General features: G+C 44.3%; 1 protein-coding gene across 1 annotated transcript in view; it reads right to left on the reverse strand.

Moving 5' to 3' along the window:
* The window catches only part of LOC140191504 (transcription factor CP2-like protein 1), a 100365-nt gene that overhangs the window by 48388 nt on the left and 34128 nt on the right, over positions 1–17849 (reverse strand). The window contains exons 5-7 of the mRNA XM_072248957.1: positions 9118–9310; positions 2866–2942; positions 665–770 (exon numbers count right to left, since the gene is read on the reverse strand). Of these exons, the coding sequence (XP_072105058.1) occupies positions 665–770; positions 2866–2942; positions 9118–9310 (376 nt within the window). The remainder of the gene's footprint in view (positions 1–664; positions 771–2865; positions 2943–9117; positions 9311–17849) is intronic.

Below are 17849 nucleotides of genomic sequence, written 5' to 3' on the forward strand. Positions count from 1 at the left end.
AACTGTGACATGATGTACCAACTCTTGTATTCTGTACCTCAAATGATGAAGTCAAGTGTGCCACGTGCCTTCTTCACCATCCTGTCTACCCATGTCACTATTTTCAGGAAATAACTGCTTTAGAAGAGTTCAATATCCCAAAGATGTTTGAGGAATGGTTGGTAATAGCAAACTGAGATTTAAGGTGGAACTCTAGAATCCACAATATTAATGGGCCACCCTACCTCAGCAGGACCTCCCACGAGAGATTAAAATTAATTTCATTTGTCACATCTACATTGAAACATCAAAACATTCAATGAAATGTTTCTTTTTGTGTCAACCACCAACACAGTCAGAGGATGTGCCGGGGGCAGCCCGCAAGTTTCGCCATGCTTCTAGCGCCAACATAGCATGCCCGCAACTTACTGACCTGAACATCTTTGGGATGTGGGAGGAACCTGGAGCACGCAGAGGAAACTCGCGTGGTCATGGGGAGAAAGTACAAACTCCTTACAGACAGTGGCGGGAATTGAACTTTTGAAGGCCAATCAGGGATCGCTGGCGTTGTAAAGTGATTGTGCTAATCATTACGCCACCATGCTGCCCTTCACCCGCAGTGAAGAACAAAAATCCAACAACCCTCAGCACAAACAGGGGATTGATGACTGCGGACAGGACCTACCGATATCAAGCAACCGGTCTCCTGGTCTGTTCCATTTCCACCCCTGGAGCTGTTGGTGTTCACTGTACTGGAGCCTCCTGTCATGGAAGACCACCCTAACTGTACTCTGCAAAATCAAAGGGAAGAGGTGGTGGTGGGAGAGAGGAAGTCAGAACAAGGCTTTTTCCCCTGAGGTTGGGCAAGACTAGAATAAGAAGTCACAGGTTAAGGGTGAAAGGCGAAATATTTAACAAGAACCTGTGGTGAGACTTCTTCACTCAGAGCTTGGTGCAAAAGCTGCCAGCAGAAGTGATGGAGGCAGGCTGATTGCAACATTCAAGAAAAGTTTGGATAAGTACGTGGAAGAGAGGGATACGGAGGGTTATGATCCAGGTGTGGGTTGGTGGGACTAGGCAGAATAACAGTTCAACATGAACTAGATGGACTGAAAGGCCTTTTTCTGTGCTGTAGTGCTCTACAACTCTAAATGTTCTCCCCACCCTCCATTTCCACTCAGTCTGGCTGATGATACTCTGATCTCCATGCTCCTCCATTTCTTGCGTATTGCTGATCCCTGACTTTTCTCTCCACCATGGCCAGCAGTGCCTTTTACTGTTATAGAGTCATGGAGTTAGGAAATAAGTTCTAGAGCTTTGGCCTTGACAATTCGGATGTTAGGGGCTATGCTCTAGAATTTCCCTCCTAAACCTCTTGGTGAATTTCTTTCCTGAGGCCAATTGATTTACAGATCAAGGTTAGCTCTACTTGTCATGTGTATGTTGAAACACACAGTGAGAAGTGTTGTTTTTGCACCAATGACCAGCACAGTGTGAGGAGTGCTGAGGGTGGCCACAACTTTCTAGCCCCAGCTCATATGTCTTTAGAATGTGGGAGGAAATCAGAGCACTCGGAAGAAATTTATGTGGTTATGGAGAAAACATACAAGTTCCTTACAGACAGCAGCAGGAATGAACCCTGATCTCATGGCTGGTGTTGTAACGCATTGTGCTAACCGCTACACTGCCAAGGCACCGGCACCAGCATCTCAACTGTGAGCTACCTTCCTTTCAAGATGAATGCCAGAGCTCCGAATGAAAGGCCCTTGATGAGTCCGAGAGGCTGGGGCCAAGCACTGGTGGTCAGAGACGTGGAGGCAGCCCATCCTGGGGTTGGGGGCCTGCCTGTGTGTGTGGCTGGGAATGTTGGAAAACAGCTCGCCTTGCTATTGTTGCTTGTACTGTTCTGCTGAACGACGTGGGCACTGGAGTGTGTGGTGACACTTATGGCCTCCCCAGCGCATCATTAGACTGTGTCAGTTGTAACCCAAATAATGGCATTTGCTGCATGTTTTGATGTGCATGTGATCTCAGACTGGGTACCAGCTTCTTCCCACAGGTTGTGAGACTAATTAAAACCCTGCCACCACTGAAGTCTCGTCACTGGGACAGTGAGCTGTTCACTGTTTACCTGTGCTGTGCACCACACGCACTTTGAATTATATTTTATTAACTTATTTGTGGTAATATTTTGGTTTATGTGCTGTGTGTGATACATGTTTTGTGGGTGCACGGTAGTCCGGAGGGACATTGTTTCTTTTAGTTGTACAGACAGATGACAACAAACTTGAACTTGCACTTGAACTAGATAAATGAATCTGAGATCCTTCTTTGGTGATCTGGCATTTGTGTCTGTTCCTAATTTCTGTACAGGTCAATGGACAGATTGCTTTATATAATAATAGGATTTGACTACTGTTGTATATTTTGACTTCCACAGTGGCAGAATTATAGAATCAGTGGCCATTTCTATGTATGTGGTGTAGAACAGCAGCTGTTGGAAGTTGTTGGAACGTATTAAGTCGTCACATCTATTTTCCTAGCTTTAGGGGCTGTTTCTCAATACCAAGCTCACATCTTTCTGGAGACTACCAAACCCACACTGCCACAGGCAGCTGTTGAGGTCAGTTCATGGGCATATTTAAAGCGAAACTTCATAGTTTCTTGATTAATAAGTGTGTCAAAGGTTACAGGGAGAAGGCAGGAAAATGTGGTTGAAGGGGGGGAAAGATCAGCCAGAATCAAATGGTGGAGCAGATTCGATGGGAATATAACATGGAAACAGCCCATTCAGCCCATCGGGCCCGTGTTGACCATCGGCATCCGACTTTAATCCCAGTGTAACTTTGCTAGCATTCTTTCCTCCCACCTCTGTGTGGGACTCACCTTCAGCAGCTTCCCACTGAACTCCAGGAGTCCCCTTATATTCTGATTACACAGCATCCGGATCCCGTATGATTGACCTGAAGAGGAAACAGCCAATGTATGAGGTGTTTAGACTGAGCAATTTAAAACCATAAGACCATAGGACATTGGAGCAGAATGGGGACATTTGGCCCATTGAGTTTTCTTTGCCATTCTATCATTGCTGATTTGTTTTCCCTTTTAACTCCATTCTCCTGCCCTCTCTCTGTAACCTTTAACACCCAACCTCCGCTTTAAATATACCCAATGACTTGGCCTCCACAGCCATCTGTGACAATGTATTCCACAGATTCACCACCCTCTAGCTAAATAAATTCTTCTTCGTCTCTATTCTAAAGGGACATCCTTCTTTTCTGAGGCTGTGCCCCCTGGTCCTGGACTCTTGCACTATTGCAAATACCCTCTCTATGTCCACTCTATCTAGGCCTTCTAATATTCAGTCGGTTTCAATGAGATACCCCCTCATTCGTCTAAAATCCAGAGTGTAAAGGCTCAGAGCCATCAAATATTCCTCATACATTACCCCTTTCATTCCTGGGATCATTTTGGTAAACCTCCTCTGGATCTTCTCCAACACCAGCGCATCCTTTCTTTGATAAGGGGCCCAAAGCTTCTCACAATACTCCAAGTGCAGTCTGACCAATAACTTATAAAGCCTCAACATTACATCCTTGCTTTTATATTCTAGTCCTTTGGAGTTTAGAGGTCCTCTGTGCTCCTCCTTAAATCTCCACCGATTTACTACTGGATTAAAGTTCAAGGTTCAAAGTCCATTTATTATCAAAGTATATACAATCTTGAGATTTGTCTCCTTACAGGCAGCCACAAAACAAAGAAACCTAATAGAATCCATTAAAAAAAAGACTGTCAAACACCCAATATGCAGAGAGAAAAAGAAACAAATCGTGCAAGTAATAAATGTAAGCTAATAGCATTCAGAACTGAAGTCCATGAAAATGAGTGCACAGCCAGGAAGCCAGCAGCCGATCCAGTAGCACAGTCTCAGTTCAGTGCTACTTCAGAGCCCTGCCACCTCGATTTAGCCCGTTCCCAACCTTTCCAATTTGGTCTGGCACTTAAATTGAACAAACTTCGGGTCTTCTTCCACTCTCATGCCCGGGCTCTGCCTTGACTCCGACTTGCTTCTGCTCACCTCGCCTCGGTTCACCTCACCATTGCATTGCCTCCAAGCTCACTCCAGCACTCGCGAAATATTGGCTCATTCCCTGCCCTCGTGCCCCACCGCCTGCACATGCCACGCTGCACCTTCAAGATTTCAGTTCACACCACAAACATACCAGTTCATACAGGTAGTTCAAAAGCTCGACTCTGAAAGGGAAGTCACAGGTTATTGATTGCAGTGATTGTTTACTAGAAAAAATTATGATTAATGAAGATGTGGGCACGTGGCCAAGTGGTTAAGGCATTCGACTAGCGATCTGAAGTTCGTGAGTTCGAGCCCCAGCCGAGACAACGTGTTGTGTCCGTGAGCAAGGCACTTAACCACACATTGCTCTGCGACGACACTGGTGCCAAGCTGTATGGGTCCTAGTGCCCTTCCCTTGGACAACATCGGTGTCGTAGAGAGGGGAGACTTGCAGCATGGGCAACTGCCGGTCTTCCATACAACCTTGCCCAGGCCTGCGCCCTGGAGAGTGAAGACTTTCCAGGTGCAGATCCATGGTCTCGCAAGACTAACGGATGCCTTTAATACTTAATAAAGAATTAGGACAATAGCAGTTATTAAACAGGTCCTGGGGATGATGTGTTTGTTACATGGGCAGACTCTTTTAAAGGCACAGGCATTCTGCACCAAATGGCCACCATTGAGTAGACTTGGACTCGTTTCCTGAGCATTCAGTAAATTCACAAGCATCCTCATTAAAACATACAACATTCCGTGAGGGCTCAGTTCAGAATATGTTTCTCCTGGCTGAGGAATACTATACCAAGGGTCAGACTAATGATAGGCTGCCCAGGACAGAAGAAAGAAATTCCTCTCTCTGAGGGTGTGGAGTCTTTGGTACCCTCTACCCTGGAGAGCAGAGGAGACTCAGTCATTGGTTGCAGATGTTAGAAAGATGAAGGAATCCTGTGGCGGCACAGAAATGCAGTGGGTGGTGCTGCCGTCTCAGAGCTCCAATGGCCCAAGTTCGATTCCCGCCTTCAGCGCTGCACCCCCCCCCCCAAAATTAACTTAAGTGAAGTTTAACTAATTAAATACTCATTGCAGCAATTGTAACCATGAAACTAAAGGATAGTAAAATACAGAAGATGTTTGAGAGGAGAGAAAGCCTGTCATCCTTGCCTGGGCTGGCCTTCAGACTCACCAAGATGGCTGACTCTGCACCAACTGCCGAGTGCAAGGGAAATTAGATAAGGACTGACATTGCTAGTGATGCTCACATCCCATGAATCAACATTTACTTATTTATTTAAGAGATTATAGCATAGAATAGGCTCTTCTGGTCCAGCGAGCTGTCCTGCCCACCAGTTCACCGATTTAACCTGAAAAAGAGGTCCTGAAAAGAGAATTTAGAGAACGAGGTTGAAAGCTGAGAAGCAGGATCTCCTGGATAGTAATTTCTGGATTGCAGCCTGTACCATGCGCTAGTGAGGGTAAAAACAGGATGATTTGGCAGATAAATGCGCGGCTGAGAAGCTGGTGCATGGGGCAGGGCTTCAGGTTCTTTGATAATTGGGATCTTTTCTGGGGAGGTATGACCTGTTCAAAAGTGATGGATTGCACCTGAACCCGAGGGTGACCAATATTCTCTTGGGCAGGTTTGTTAGAGCTGTTAGGGAGGATTTGAACTAACGACAGGGGGGTGGGAATTGGAGTGAAGGGACTCAGGATAGTAAAAAAGTAAAGATAGCATGTAGTCAGACTGTCAGGAAGGGCAGGCAGGTGATGGGACTTAGTTGCAGCCAACAGGCTGAGTATCAAGTTATTAGGGATGCAGAATCAAAAAGGATAGCAAATTCGGTACTCAAGGTTTTGTATCCAAATGCGTGTCGTACAGTATAAGAAATGAGGTGGATGATCTTCTTGCACTATTACAGATTGTTGGGTATGATGTTGTGGCCTTCACTGAATCATGGCAGAAGGGTGGTTGTAGTTGAGAGCTGAATGTCCAAGGTTACACATTATACTGGAGGGATAGGAAAGTAGGCAGAGGGAGTGGTATGGCTCTCTGGTAAAGAATGGCATCAAATCAGTAGAAAGATGTGACATAGGATTGGAAGATGTTGAATCCTTGTGGGTTGAGTGAAGAAACTGCAAGGGTAAAAGGATCCTGATGGCAGTTATATACAGGCCTCCCAGCAGTGGCTGGGAGGTGGACCACATGCTACAACAGGAAATAGAAAAGGCAAATTAAAAGGGAAATGTTATGGTAGTCATGGGAGACTTTAACATGCAGGTCGATTGGGAAAATCAGAGTGAGTTTGTTGAATGCCTACGAGGTGGTTTTTTAGAGCAGTTTGTCATTGAGCCTACTAGGGGATCAGCTATACTGGATTGGGTGTTATGTAATGAACCTGAGGCATTTAGGGAGCTTAAAATAAAAGAACTCTTAGGAACCAGTGATCACAATATGATTGTGTTCAACTTGAAATTTGATAGGGAGAAAGTAAGGTCTGATGTAGCAGTATTTCAGTGGAGTAAGGGAAATTACAGTGGTATGAGAGAGGAGTTGCCAAAGAGAGAAGGAGTTGCTGGCAGGGATGTCAGCAGAGCAGCAATGGCCTGTGTTTCTGGGGAAAATGAGGAAGGTGCAGAACACATTTATTCCAAAAATGAAGAAATTCTCAAATGGTAAAATAGCACAGCCGTGGCTGACAAGGGAAGTCAAAGCTATTGTAAAAGCAAAAGAAAGGGCATACAACAAAGCAAAAGTTAGTGGGAAGCTAGAGGATTGGGAAGTTTTTAAAAACCTACAGAGAGCAACTAAACAAATCATTAGAAGGGAAAAGATGAAATATGAAAGCAAGCTAGCAAATAATATCAAAGTGGATAGTAAAAGTCTTTTCAAGTATGTTAAAAATAAAAGAGAAATGAGAGTGGATATAGGATCACTAGAAAATGAGGCAGGAGAAATAATAACATGGGACAAGGAGATGGCAGATGAACTAAATAAGTATTTTGCGTCAGCCTTCACTGTGGAGGACACTAGCAGTGTGCCAGATGTTGTAGTGTGTGAAGCAAGAGAAGTGGGTGCAGTTACTGTTACAAAAGAGAAGGTGCTCAAAAAGCTGGAAGACCTAAAGGTACATAAGTTACCCAGACCAGATGAACTGTACCCTAGGGCTCTGAAAGAGGTAGCATTACAGATTGTGGTAGCATTAGAAATGATCTTTCAAAAATCATTGGACTCTGGCATGGTGCCAGAGGACTGGAAAACTGCAAATGTCAGCCCACTCTTTAAGAAAGGAGGAAGGCAGCAGAAAGGAAGTTATAGACCAGTTAGCCTGACCTCAGTGGATGGAAAGATGTTGGGGTCCATTGTTAAGGATGAGGTGCATATTTGTATATTTGGACTTTCAGAAGGCCTTTGACAAGGTGCCACACATGAGGCTGCTTACCAAGGTAAGAGCCCATGGTATAACAGGAAAGTTACTAACATGGTTAGAGCATTGGCTGATTGGTAGGAGACAGCGAGTGGGAATAAAAGAACCCTTTTCTGGTTGGCCGCCAGTGACTAGTGGTGTTCCGCAGGGGTCGGTGTTGGGACCACTTCTTTTTATGCTAACATCAGTGATTTAGATGATGGAATAGATGAATTTGTTGCCAAGTTTGCAGATGATATGAAGATTGGTGATGAGGCAGATAGTGTTGAGGAAATAGGTAAGATGCAGAAGAACTTAGACAGATTAGGAGAATGGGCAAGAAAGTGGCAAATAAAATACAATGTTGGAAAATGCACGGTCATGCACTTTGGTAGTAGAAATAAACGTGCAGACTATTTTCTAAATGGGGAGGAAATCCAGGAATCTGAGATGCAGAGGGACTTGGGAGTCCTTGTGCAGAACACTCTAAAGGTTAACTTGCAGGTTGAGTTGGCGGTGAGGAGGACAAATGCCACGTTAGCATTCATTTCAAGAGGTCTAGAATACAAGAGCAAGAATGTGATGCTGAGGCTTTATAAGGCACTGGTGAGGCCTCACCCAGAGTATTGTGAACAGTTTTTGGCCCCTCATCTTAGAAAAGACGTGCTGGCATTGGAGAGGGTCCAGAGGAGGTTCACAAGGATAATTCCAGGAATGAAAGGGTTATCATACGAGGAACGTTTGATGACTCTGGGTCTGTACTCGCTGGAATTCAGAAGGATGAGGGGGATCTCATTGAAATCTCTCGAATGGATGTTTCCAACAATGGGAGAGTCTAGGACAAGAGGGCACAGCCTCAGGATAGAGGGGCGCCCTTTCAAAACAGAATGAGGAGGAATTTCTTTAGCCAAAGGGTGGTGAATTTATGGAATTTGTTGCCACAGGCAGCTGTGGAGGTCAGGTCATTGAGTGTATTTAAGGCAGAGATTGATAGGTTCTTGATTGGCCATGGCATGAAAAGCTACAGGGAGAAAGACAGGAGGAGATTAAAAAAAAGGATCAGCCATGATTGAATGGCAGAGCAGACTTGATAGGCCAGATGGCCTAATTCTGCTCCTATGTCTTATGGTCTTATGGTCTTAACACTAGCTTAATCACAGACTATTTACAATGAACAATTAACCCACTAACTGGTACGTCACTGGACTGTGAGAGGAAACCGGAGCACCCGGAGGAAACGCACACGGTCGTGGGGAGAATGTAAGCACTCCTTACAGATAGTGCCAGAAATGAACTCTGAACTTCAGTACATACCGAGCTGCAACAGCATCGTGCCGACTGCTATGTTACCATGGCACCCCCACAGAATAAATAGAAAGACAGCTGGCGGAAGGATAATCTTAGCGGTAGCAAATCATAAATGCAAGAGATTCTGCAGATGCTGGAAATCCAGAGTAACACGCACAAAATGCTGGTCTCAAGTCTTGGCCCGAAACATCAACTCTATTCATTTCCATAGATGCTGCCTGACCTGCTGAGTTCCTCCAGCATTTTGTGTGTGTTACCCTTTACTGAGGGTCTGCAGTGCAGCATTTTCTGTGGATGCCCGTGTTAGGAGTTGATTTCCTGTCTTGGTTAATACATCCTCTTTGCACCCCACCGTACCTTGATTGAGGTAGGTGAGCGTCTCCTCGTGCAGCTTCACGGCAGGTGAGGTGGCGGCACTCAAAATGTACTGGAAGCTGACAGCAGCGACCTCGTGGTCAGAAGAGAGCGTGGACTCCTCTTGCTTGAAAAGTGGTAGTGGCAGCATGTCCCTGAAAGAAGACAACCCGATCTTTATGTGGGACCAATATCCCTGTGGGCAGGTTTGCTAGACTTGCTGGGGAGGGTTTAAACTAATTTGGCAGCGGGGATGGGAGCTGGAGTGATAGGGCTGAAGATGGGGCAGTTGGTGTACAAGTAATAGCAGTGTGTAGTGAGACTGTGAGGAAGGACAGGTAGAAGATAGCACAAAATTGCAGTCAGTGACATGAGTTATTGTGCAACAGGGGGCCAAAATCAAAAAGGCTGATAAATACAGGACTGGAAGTGTTACTTTTGAATGCATGCAGTATATGGAACAGGGTTAATGACCTTGTAGCACAGTTGTTACAGATTGGCAGGTATGATGTCGTGGGCACCTCCGAGTCGTGGCTGAAAGAAGATGATAGTTGGGAGCTTAACGTCCAAGGATACACACTGTATCAAAAGGACAGGCAGGTAGTCAGAGGGGATGAGGTAGCTCTGTTGGTAAAAAAATCAAATCAAATCCTTACAAAGAGGGGATATAGGATCGGAAGGTAAAGAATCCTTGTGGGTAGAGTTAAGAAAGTGCAAGGGTAAAAAGACCCTGATGAGAGTTACATATAGGACCCCAAACAGTAGCCAAGATGCAGGATACAAATTACAATGGAGATAGAAAAGGGTGATGTTGCAGTAATTATGGAGGATTTCAACATGCAGGTAGATTGGGAAAATCAGGTTGGTACTAGATCCCAAGAGAGGGTATTTGTAGAATGCCTGCAAAATTGCTTTCTAGAGCAGCTTGTGGTTGATCTCACTACAGTAATGGAAATTCTGGATTGGGTGCTGTGTATTAGTGAGTTTACGGTTGATTGGAAGGGGACACTAGCAGGGATTATGGCAGAACAACAATGGCTGGTGTTTCTGGAAGCAGTTTTGGAAGGCGCAGAAGATACATCCCAAAGGTGAAGAAGCATTCTAAGGGGAGGATGAGGCAACTGTGGCTCTCAAGGGAAGTTAAAGACAGCATAAAAGCAAAACAGAGGGCATATAACGTAGCAAAGGTAGATTGACAGGGAAGGTAGAGGATTGGGAAACTTTTAAAAAACAACAAAAGGCAACAAAAAAGCCACAACGAAAGAAAAGATGAAATATGAAAGAGGACATGAAAAGTTTTTGGAGATGTATCAAGAGTAAAAGAAGAGATGAGTGGATATCAGACCACTGGAAGATAACGCTGTGGAGGTAGTAACGGAGGTCAAAGAAATGGCAGACAAACTTAATAAGTATTTTGCATCAGTCTTCACTGTGGAAGACACTAGCAGTATGTCAGAAATTCAAGAGTGTCAGGGGGCAGAATTGAGTGTTGCTATTACTAAGGAGAAGGTGCTTGGAAAGCTCAAAAGTCTGAAGGCAGGTAAGTCACCTGCACTAGATGGACTGCAACCCAGGATTTTGGAAAAGGTAGCTGAAGAAATTGTGGAGACATTCGTAACATTCTTTCAATAATCACTAGATTCTGAAATTGTTCCAGACGACAGGAAATTTGCAAATATCACTCTACTCTTTAAGAAGGGAGAGAGACAGAAGAAAGGAAATTATAGGCCAGTGACTTCAGTGGTTGAGAAGATGTTGGAGCCAATTATTAAGGAAGAGGTTTTGGGGTACTCAGAGGAACATGATAAAATAGGCCAAAGTCAGCATGGTTTCCTACAGGGGAAATCTTGCCTGACAAATCTGTTGGAATTCTTTGAGGAAATAACAAGCAAGATAGACAAAGGAGAGTCAGTGGTTGTTGTTAATTCGGATTTCAGAAGGCCTTTGACAAGGTGCTGCACATGAGGCTGCTTAACAAGATAAGAGCCCCTGGTATTGCAAGCATGGATAGAAGAATAGCTAACTGGCAGGAGACAAAGAATGGGAATGAAGGGATCTTTTCTGGTTGGCTGCCAGTGACTAGTGAGACTGCTTCTTTTCATGTTGTATAGTACATTAATGATTTAATGAAGTAATTGATGGCTTTGTGGCCAAGTCTGGGGACGATATGAAGATAGGCGGAGGGTGAGGTAGTGTTGAGGAAGCAACATGTCTGCAGAAGGACTTAGACGTTGGGGGAATGGACAAAGAAGTGACAGATGGAATATAGTGTAGGGACGAACATGGTCATGTGCTTCGGCAGATGGAATAAAGGCGTGGACTGTTTTCTAAATGGGGAGGAAATTCAAAAATCAGAGGTGCAAAAGGACTTGTGAGACCTCATGCAGGATTCCCTAAAGGTTAACTTGCAGTTTGAGTTGGTGTTAAGGAAGTCAAATACAATGTTAGCATTCACTTCAAGAGGACAAGAATACAAAAGTAAGGATGTAATGCTGAGGCTTTATAAAATGTTCGTCAGACTAAACGGAGTATTGTGAGCAGTTTTGGGCACTTTGTCTAAGATTTTCATGCACAACAGTTTCTAGAGTTTACAGAGAATGATGCAAAAATCAGAAAAAATAAACACCCAGTGAGCGACAGTTCTATGGGTGAAAACACCTTGTTAATGAGGTCTGTTCAGTAGCCTTATAACAGCAGAATAGAAGCTGTCTGAATGGTACGTGCTTTCAGAAGTTCTTCCCTTCTGTCCAATGGAAGGGGGGAGAAGAGAAAATATCCCAAGTGAAAAAGGTCTTCGATTATTTTGGCAGTTCTGGAGGAGATGACATAATCGAGTCGAATTGAGATTATTGTCATATGCACTATTACAGTGAGATACAGGCACAATGAAAAGCTTGCTCATAGCAGCATCACAGGTTCAGATGACGCACAAAAGCATAAATCATAAATATATTACACATGACTGAAGAGAGAAAAAAGACTGCAAAACAGGAGGCAGTCTGTTGAGGTAGGGTTTGGGTTGTGTAGGTTGGTTCAAGAACCTGATGGTTATAGGAAATAAACTGTTGCTGAATCTAGTGGTGTGAGACTTCAGACTTCTGTACCTCCTGCCTGATGGTAGCAGAAAAAGGGCACCGTGCGTGTCAAATTAACAACTTAGAGAGAGTGCAGGAAAAGTTTGATAATGGAAAAGACAACAAGAAGTACATGGCAAAACAAGGGACTCATCCTTGCTTTTATACTCTAGTCCCCGTGAAATGAATGCTAACATTACATTTGCCTTCCTCACCACCAACTCAACCTGCTAATTACCCTATAAGGAATCCTGCACTTGGACTCCCAAATCCCTTTGCACCTTAGATTTTTGAATTTTCTCTCCATTTACTTCTCCTACCAAAGTGCATGACCACACACTTCCCAATACTGTATTCTATCTACCACTTCTTTGCCCATTCTGCTAATCTGTCTAAGTCCTTCTCTAGCCTCTCTACTTCCTCAACACTACTTGTCTCTCCAGCTATCTTCATATTGTCTGCAAACTTTGCCACAACACCATCAATTCTGTCATCCAAGTGATTGACATACAACGTAAAAAGAAGCGGTCCCATCACGGACCTCTGTGGAGTACCACTGGTCACTGGCAGCCAACCACAAAAGGCTCCCTTTATTCTCACTCTTTGCCTCCTGGCAATCAGCCACTGCTCTGTCCATGCTAGAATCTTTCCTATAACACCAAGGACCCTTAACTTGTTGAGCAGCCTCATGTGTGGCACCTTGTCAAGGGCCTCCTGAAAATCCAATTACACAGCATCCACTGATTCTTCTTTGTCTATCCTGCTTGTTATTTCTTCAAAGAATTCCAACAGATTTGTCAGGCAAGATTTTCCCTTGAGGAAATCGTGCTGACTGGCCAGTTTCATGATGTGCCTCCAAGTACCCGGAAACCACATCCTTAACAATCAACTCCAACATGTTCCCTACCATAGAGGTCAGACTGACTGGCCTATAATTTCTGCCTCTCTCCTTTCTTGGAGTGATATTTGCAATTTCCCAGTCTTCAGGAACCATTCCAGAATCTAGTGATTCTTGAAAGATCATTAATAATGCCTTCAAATTCTCTTCAGTCAAATCTTTCAGAACCATCTGGTCCAGGTATTTATCTACCTTCAGACCTTTCAGCTCCCTAAGCACCTCCTCTCTAGTAATGACAACTTCACACACTTCTGCCCCCTGACATTCTCAGACTTGCAGCATAGTGTCTTCCACAGTGAAGACCGGTGCAAAATACTTATTCAGTTCATCTACTATTTCCTTATCCCACATTACTACCTCTCCAGCATCATTTTCCAGCGGTCTGATATCTACCCTCACCTCTCTTTCACACTTTATATATCTGAAGAAACTTTTGGTATCCTCTTTAATATTATTGGCTAGCTTACCTTTGTATTCCATCCTTTCCTTCTTTATGAGTTTTTTAGTTGCCTTCTGTTTGTTTTTAAAGGCTTCCCAACCCTCTAACTTCACATTAATTTTTGTTGCATTATATGCCCTCTCTTTGGCTTTCATGTTGGCTTTGACTTCTCTTGCCAACCATGGTTGCATCATCCTGCTTTTAGAATATTTCTTCTTCTTTGGGATGTATCTATTCTGCACCTTCTGAATTGCTCCCAGAAATTCCTACCATTGCTGCTCTACCATCATCCCTGCTAGTGTTCTCTTCCAATCAATTTTGGCCTTCTCCTCTCTCCATAATTCCATTTACTCCACTATAATACTGATATATCTGACTTTAGCTTTTCCTTCACAAATTGCAGGGTGAATTCTATCATATTATGATCACTGTCTCCTAAGGGTTCCTGTACCCTAAGCTCTCTAATCAGTTCTGGTTTATTGCGCAATATTCAATCCAGAATAGCTGATCCCTTAATTGGCTCAACCATGAGCTGCTCTAAGAAGCCATCACATAGGCATTCTACAAATTTTCTCGCTTGGGATCCAGTGCCAATCTGATTTTCACAATCTAACCTGCATATTGAAAACCCCCATGACTATTGCAAACACGAGGAAATCTGCAGATACTGGAATTTCAAGCAACGCACATAAAAGTTGCTGCTGAATGCAGTGGGCCAGGCAGCATCTCTAGGAAGAGGTGCAGTTGACGTTTCAGGCCGAGACCCTTCGTCAGGACTAACTGAAGGAAGAGTTAGTAAGAGATTTGAAAGTGGGAGGGGGAGGGGGAGATCCAAAATGATAGGAGAAGACAGGAGGGGGAGGGATGGAGCCAAGAGCTGGAAAGTTGATTGGCAAAAAGGATACGAGAGGATCATGAGACGGGAGGCCTAGGGAGAACGAAAGGGAGGGGTGAAGCCCAGAGGATGGGCAAGGAGTATAGTGAGAGGGACAGAGGGAGAAAAAGGAGAGAGAGAAAAAGAATATAATAATAAATAAATAAATAACGGATGGGGTACGAGGGGGAGGAGGGGCATTAGCGGAAGTTAGAGAAGTCAATGTTCATGCCATCAGGTTGGAGGCTACCCAGACGGAATATAAGGTGTTGTTCCTCCAACCTGAGTGTGGCTTCATCTTTACAGTAGAGGAGGCCGTGGATAGACATGTCAGAATGGGAATGGGATGTGGAATTAAAATGTGTGGCCACTGGGAGATCCTGCTTTCTCTGGCGGACAGAGCATAGGTGTTCAGCGAAACAGCCTCCCAATCTGCGTCGGGTCTCACCAATATATAGAAGGCCACATCGGGAGCACCGGACGCAGTATATCACCCCAGCCGACTCACAGGTGAAGTGTCGCCTCACCTGGAAGGACTGTCTGGGGCCCTGAATGGTGGTGAGGGAGGAAGTGTAAGGGCATGTATAGCATTCATTTTCATTTTCTATCTCCCATTGTAATTTGTAGACCACATCTTTGCTACTGTTCAGAGGTCTGTATATAACTCCCATCAGGGTTTGTTTTTACCCTTGCGGTTTCTTAACTCTACCCGCAATGATGCTACACCTTCTGATCCTATGTCACCTCTTTCTAATGATTTGACTTCATTTTTTACTAACAGAGCAACCCACCCCCCCTGCCTACCTGCCTGTCCTTTTGATACAATGCATATCCTTGGACGCTAAGCTCCCAGCTATAATCTTCTTCCAGGCATGATTCAATGATGCCCACAACATCATACATGCCAATCTGTAACTGTGCTACAAGTTCATCTACCTTATTCTGTATACTGTGTGCATTCAAATATAACACCTTCAGTCCTGTATTTATCACCCTTTCAGTTCTGTCCCCCTTTTACATTGCATCTCATCCCGTTGACGGCAACTATGTCCTATCATCTGCCTCTCCTTGCTAGCAGGTTCACTACACACTGCCTCTATTTGTAAACCAACTACTCCACCCTCAGCCCTATCACTCTGGTTCCCATCCACCTGCCAAATTAGCTTAAGTCCTCCTGAACAGCTCTAACAAACCTGCCTGCAAGAATATTGATTCCCCTTTGGGTTCAGGTGTAACCCATCCCTTTCGTACAGGTCATACCTTCCCCAGAAGAGATCCCAATGAACAAACGGGCCGAAATGCTTTATCAGGGCGTTGATAAACTTTATTTGTCACATGTATGTTGAAACATACAGTGAAATCCTTCAGGTACTAGGGTAGATAATGGATACAGAAGAGAGGAAACTGTGTGGACTGGGTTAAGGCCGGGGCATTGTGCATTAAACAAAACATTGAAAATGATAGGGAAACACAAGACGATTGTGTGAGGAATGTCAGGAAGAGGAGTCAGTAGAACATGTAGTTCTGAGTTGCAGCAAGTATGGGATACAGAGAGAGATGATGAGAATTAAACTAAGGGAATTGGGGGTGCAGGAATTCACATTAAAAGAGTTGCTGGGCATGGGTGAGAGAGCACAGGTCAGGGTATTTTTAGCTTTCTTAAGGGGTACAGGGGTTTTTTTTATAGGATATGATGGATAAGCAGGAATAGGGTACTAGGGTGGCCAAAGATGGGAGGATAAAGTGTAGGTGAGGGTATGTGTGTGTGTGAGTGATTGGGTGAAGGGATTTAGAATGTAAGTCTATTGCACACTCCAGAGCAGAGGGTGGCGGTAATGCACCGTTAAGCTGGGTGCCAACCGCTGTAAAACAAGATGGAGAAGAAGATGAAGAAGAACAAAAGGATTGTACTGGGAGCAGCCTGCACGTGTCACCTTGCTTCCGGTGCCCACAGCTCACTAACCCTACCTTAACCACAGATCTTTGGAATGTGGGAGGAGACCAAAGCATCTGGAGGAAATCCACATGGTTACAAGGAAAAAGGACAAGCTCCCTACACACAGGGCAGGAGCCAATCAATGATTGGTGGCGCTGTAAAGTGACTGCACTAACCGCTACGCTGCTGACTGCTCCAACAGAGCAAAAAGAAGAGAAATTCATTCACAGGAGACCTACAAATGCTGAAACCTGGAGCAACAAGCAACCTGCTTGAGGACTCAGTGGGTCGAGCAGCATCAGTGGGAAGGAGGAATTGCTGATGTTTCAGGTCCTGAAGCAATATTTTAACCTCAGACATCAACAGTCCTTTCCACCCACAGACACTGCTCCACCCATAAGACTATAAGGCATAGGAGAAGAACTAGGCCTTTCGGCTCTTCGAGTCTGCTCCAGCATTCCTTCATAGCTGATTTATTATCCCTTGCGATCTCATTCTCCTGCCTTTTCCCTGTAAACGTTGACCCAATGAGCTCCTCTAGCAGATTGTTTAAGAGGAGAAATTAACTCTGAAGTAGCTGCTTTTGATGGTTGTGTGAAAGATGTACAATTGGCAGGCTAGAGTTATCAGGAATGAGATTTTTCGTAATTAAGACAAGGTTGGGTTTAAAAAGATGATGATTATTTTCATAGAAGAATTATGGAACTAGGAAAGTTTTGGACAATGAATCTTTATTTATTCACAGGTTGTGCGATTACTGTCTTGAACTAAATGTCTTAGTTGTTCGCAAGAATAATCCCGGGAATGAAAGGGTTAACATATGAGGAGCATTTGATGGTCCTGGGCATGTACTCACTGATGTTTAGAAGAAGGTGGTTGGGGTGGGGGGGCGTGGAAATCTCATTGAAACCTATTGAATATTGAAAGGCTGAGATAGAATGGATATGAAAAGGAGTCTAAGACCAGAGAGCACAGCCCAAGAAAAGAGGGATGTCCATTTAGAAGCGATATGAGGAGGAATTTCTTTAGCCAGAGGGTGATAAATCCGTGGAATTCATTGCCACAGATGGTTGTGGAGATCAAGCCATTGGGTATAAAGTGGAAGTTGGTGGGTTCTTGGTCAGTCAGGGTTAGAAGGCAGGAGAATGGGGTTGAAGAGGAAAATAAATCCACCATGATTAAACAGTGGAGCTGACTCGATGTGCTGAATGACCTAATTTTGCTCTGTTTCCTATGGCCTTAAAACATCTCTTCTCAGATAAGAGTCCCAAAACTGCTCACAATACTCCAAACACAGTATGACTGATTGATGCCTTCTAAAGTCTCAGCATCATTTCCTTGCTTGTGTATTCTGGTCCTCTCGAAATGAATGCTAACATTGCACTTGCCTTCCTTACCACCGGCTCAACCTGTAAGTTAACCTTTAAGTCCCTTTGCACCTCTGATTTCTGAATTTTACTCCCAGTTTAAAGTATAGTCTGTGCCTTTATTCCTTCTGCCAAAGTGCATGACCG

The sequence above is a fragment of the Mobula birostris genome, chromosome X, assembly GCF_030028105.1.
Source record: "Mobula birostris isolate sMobBir1 chromosome X, sMobBir1.hap1, whole genome shotgun sequence".
Taxonomy (NCBI): domain Eukaryota; kingdom Metazoa; phylum Chordata; class Chondrichthyes; order Myliobatiformes; family Myliobatidae; genus Mobula; species Mobula birostris.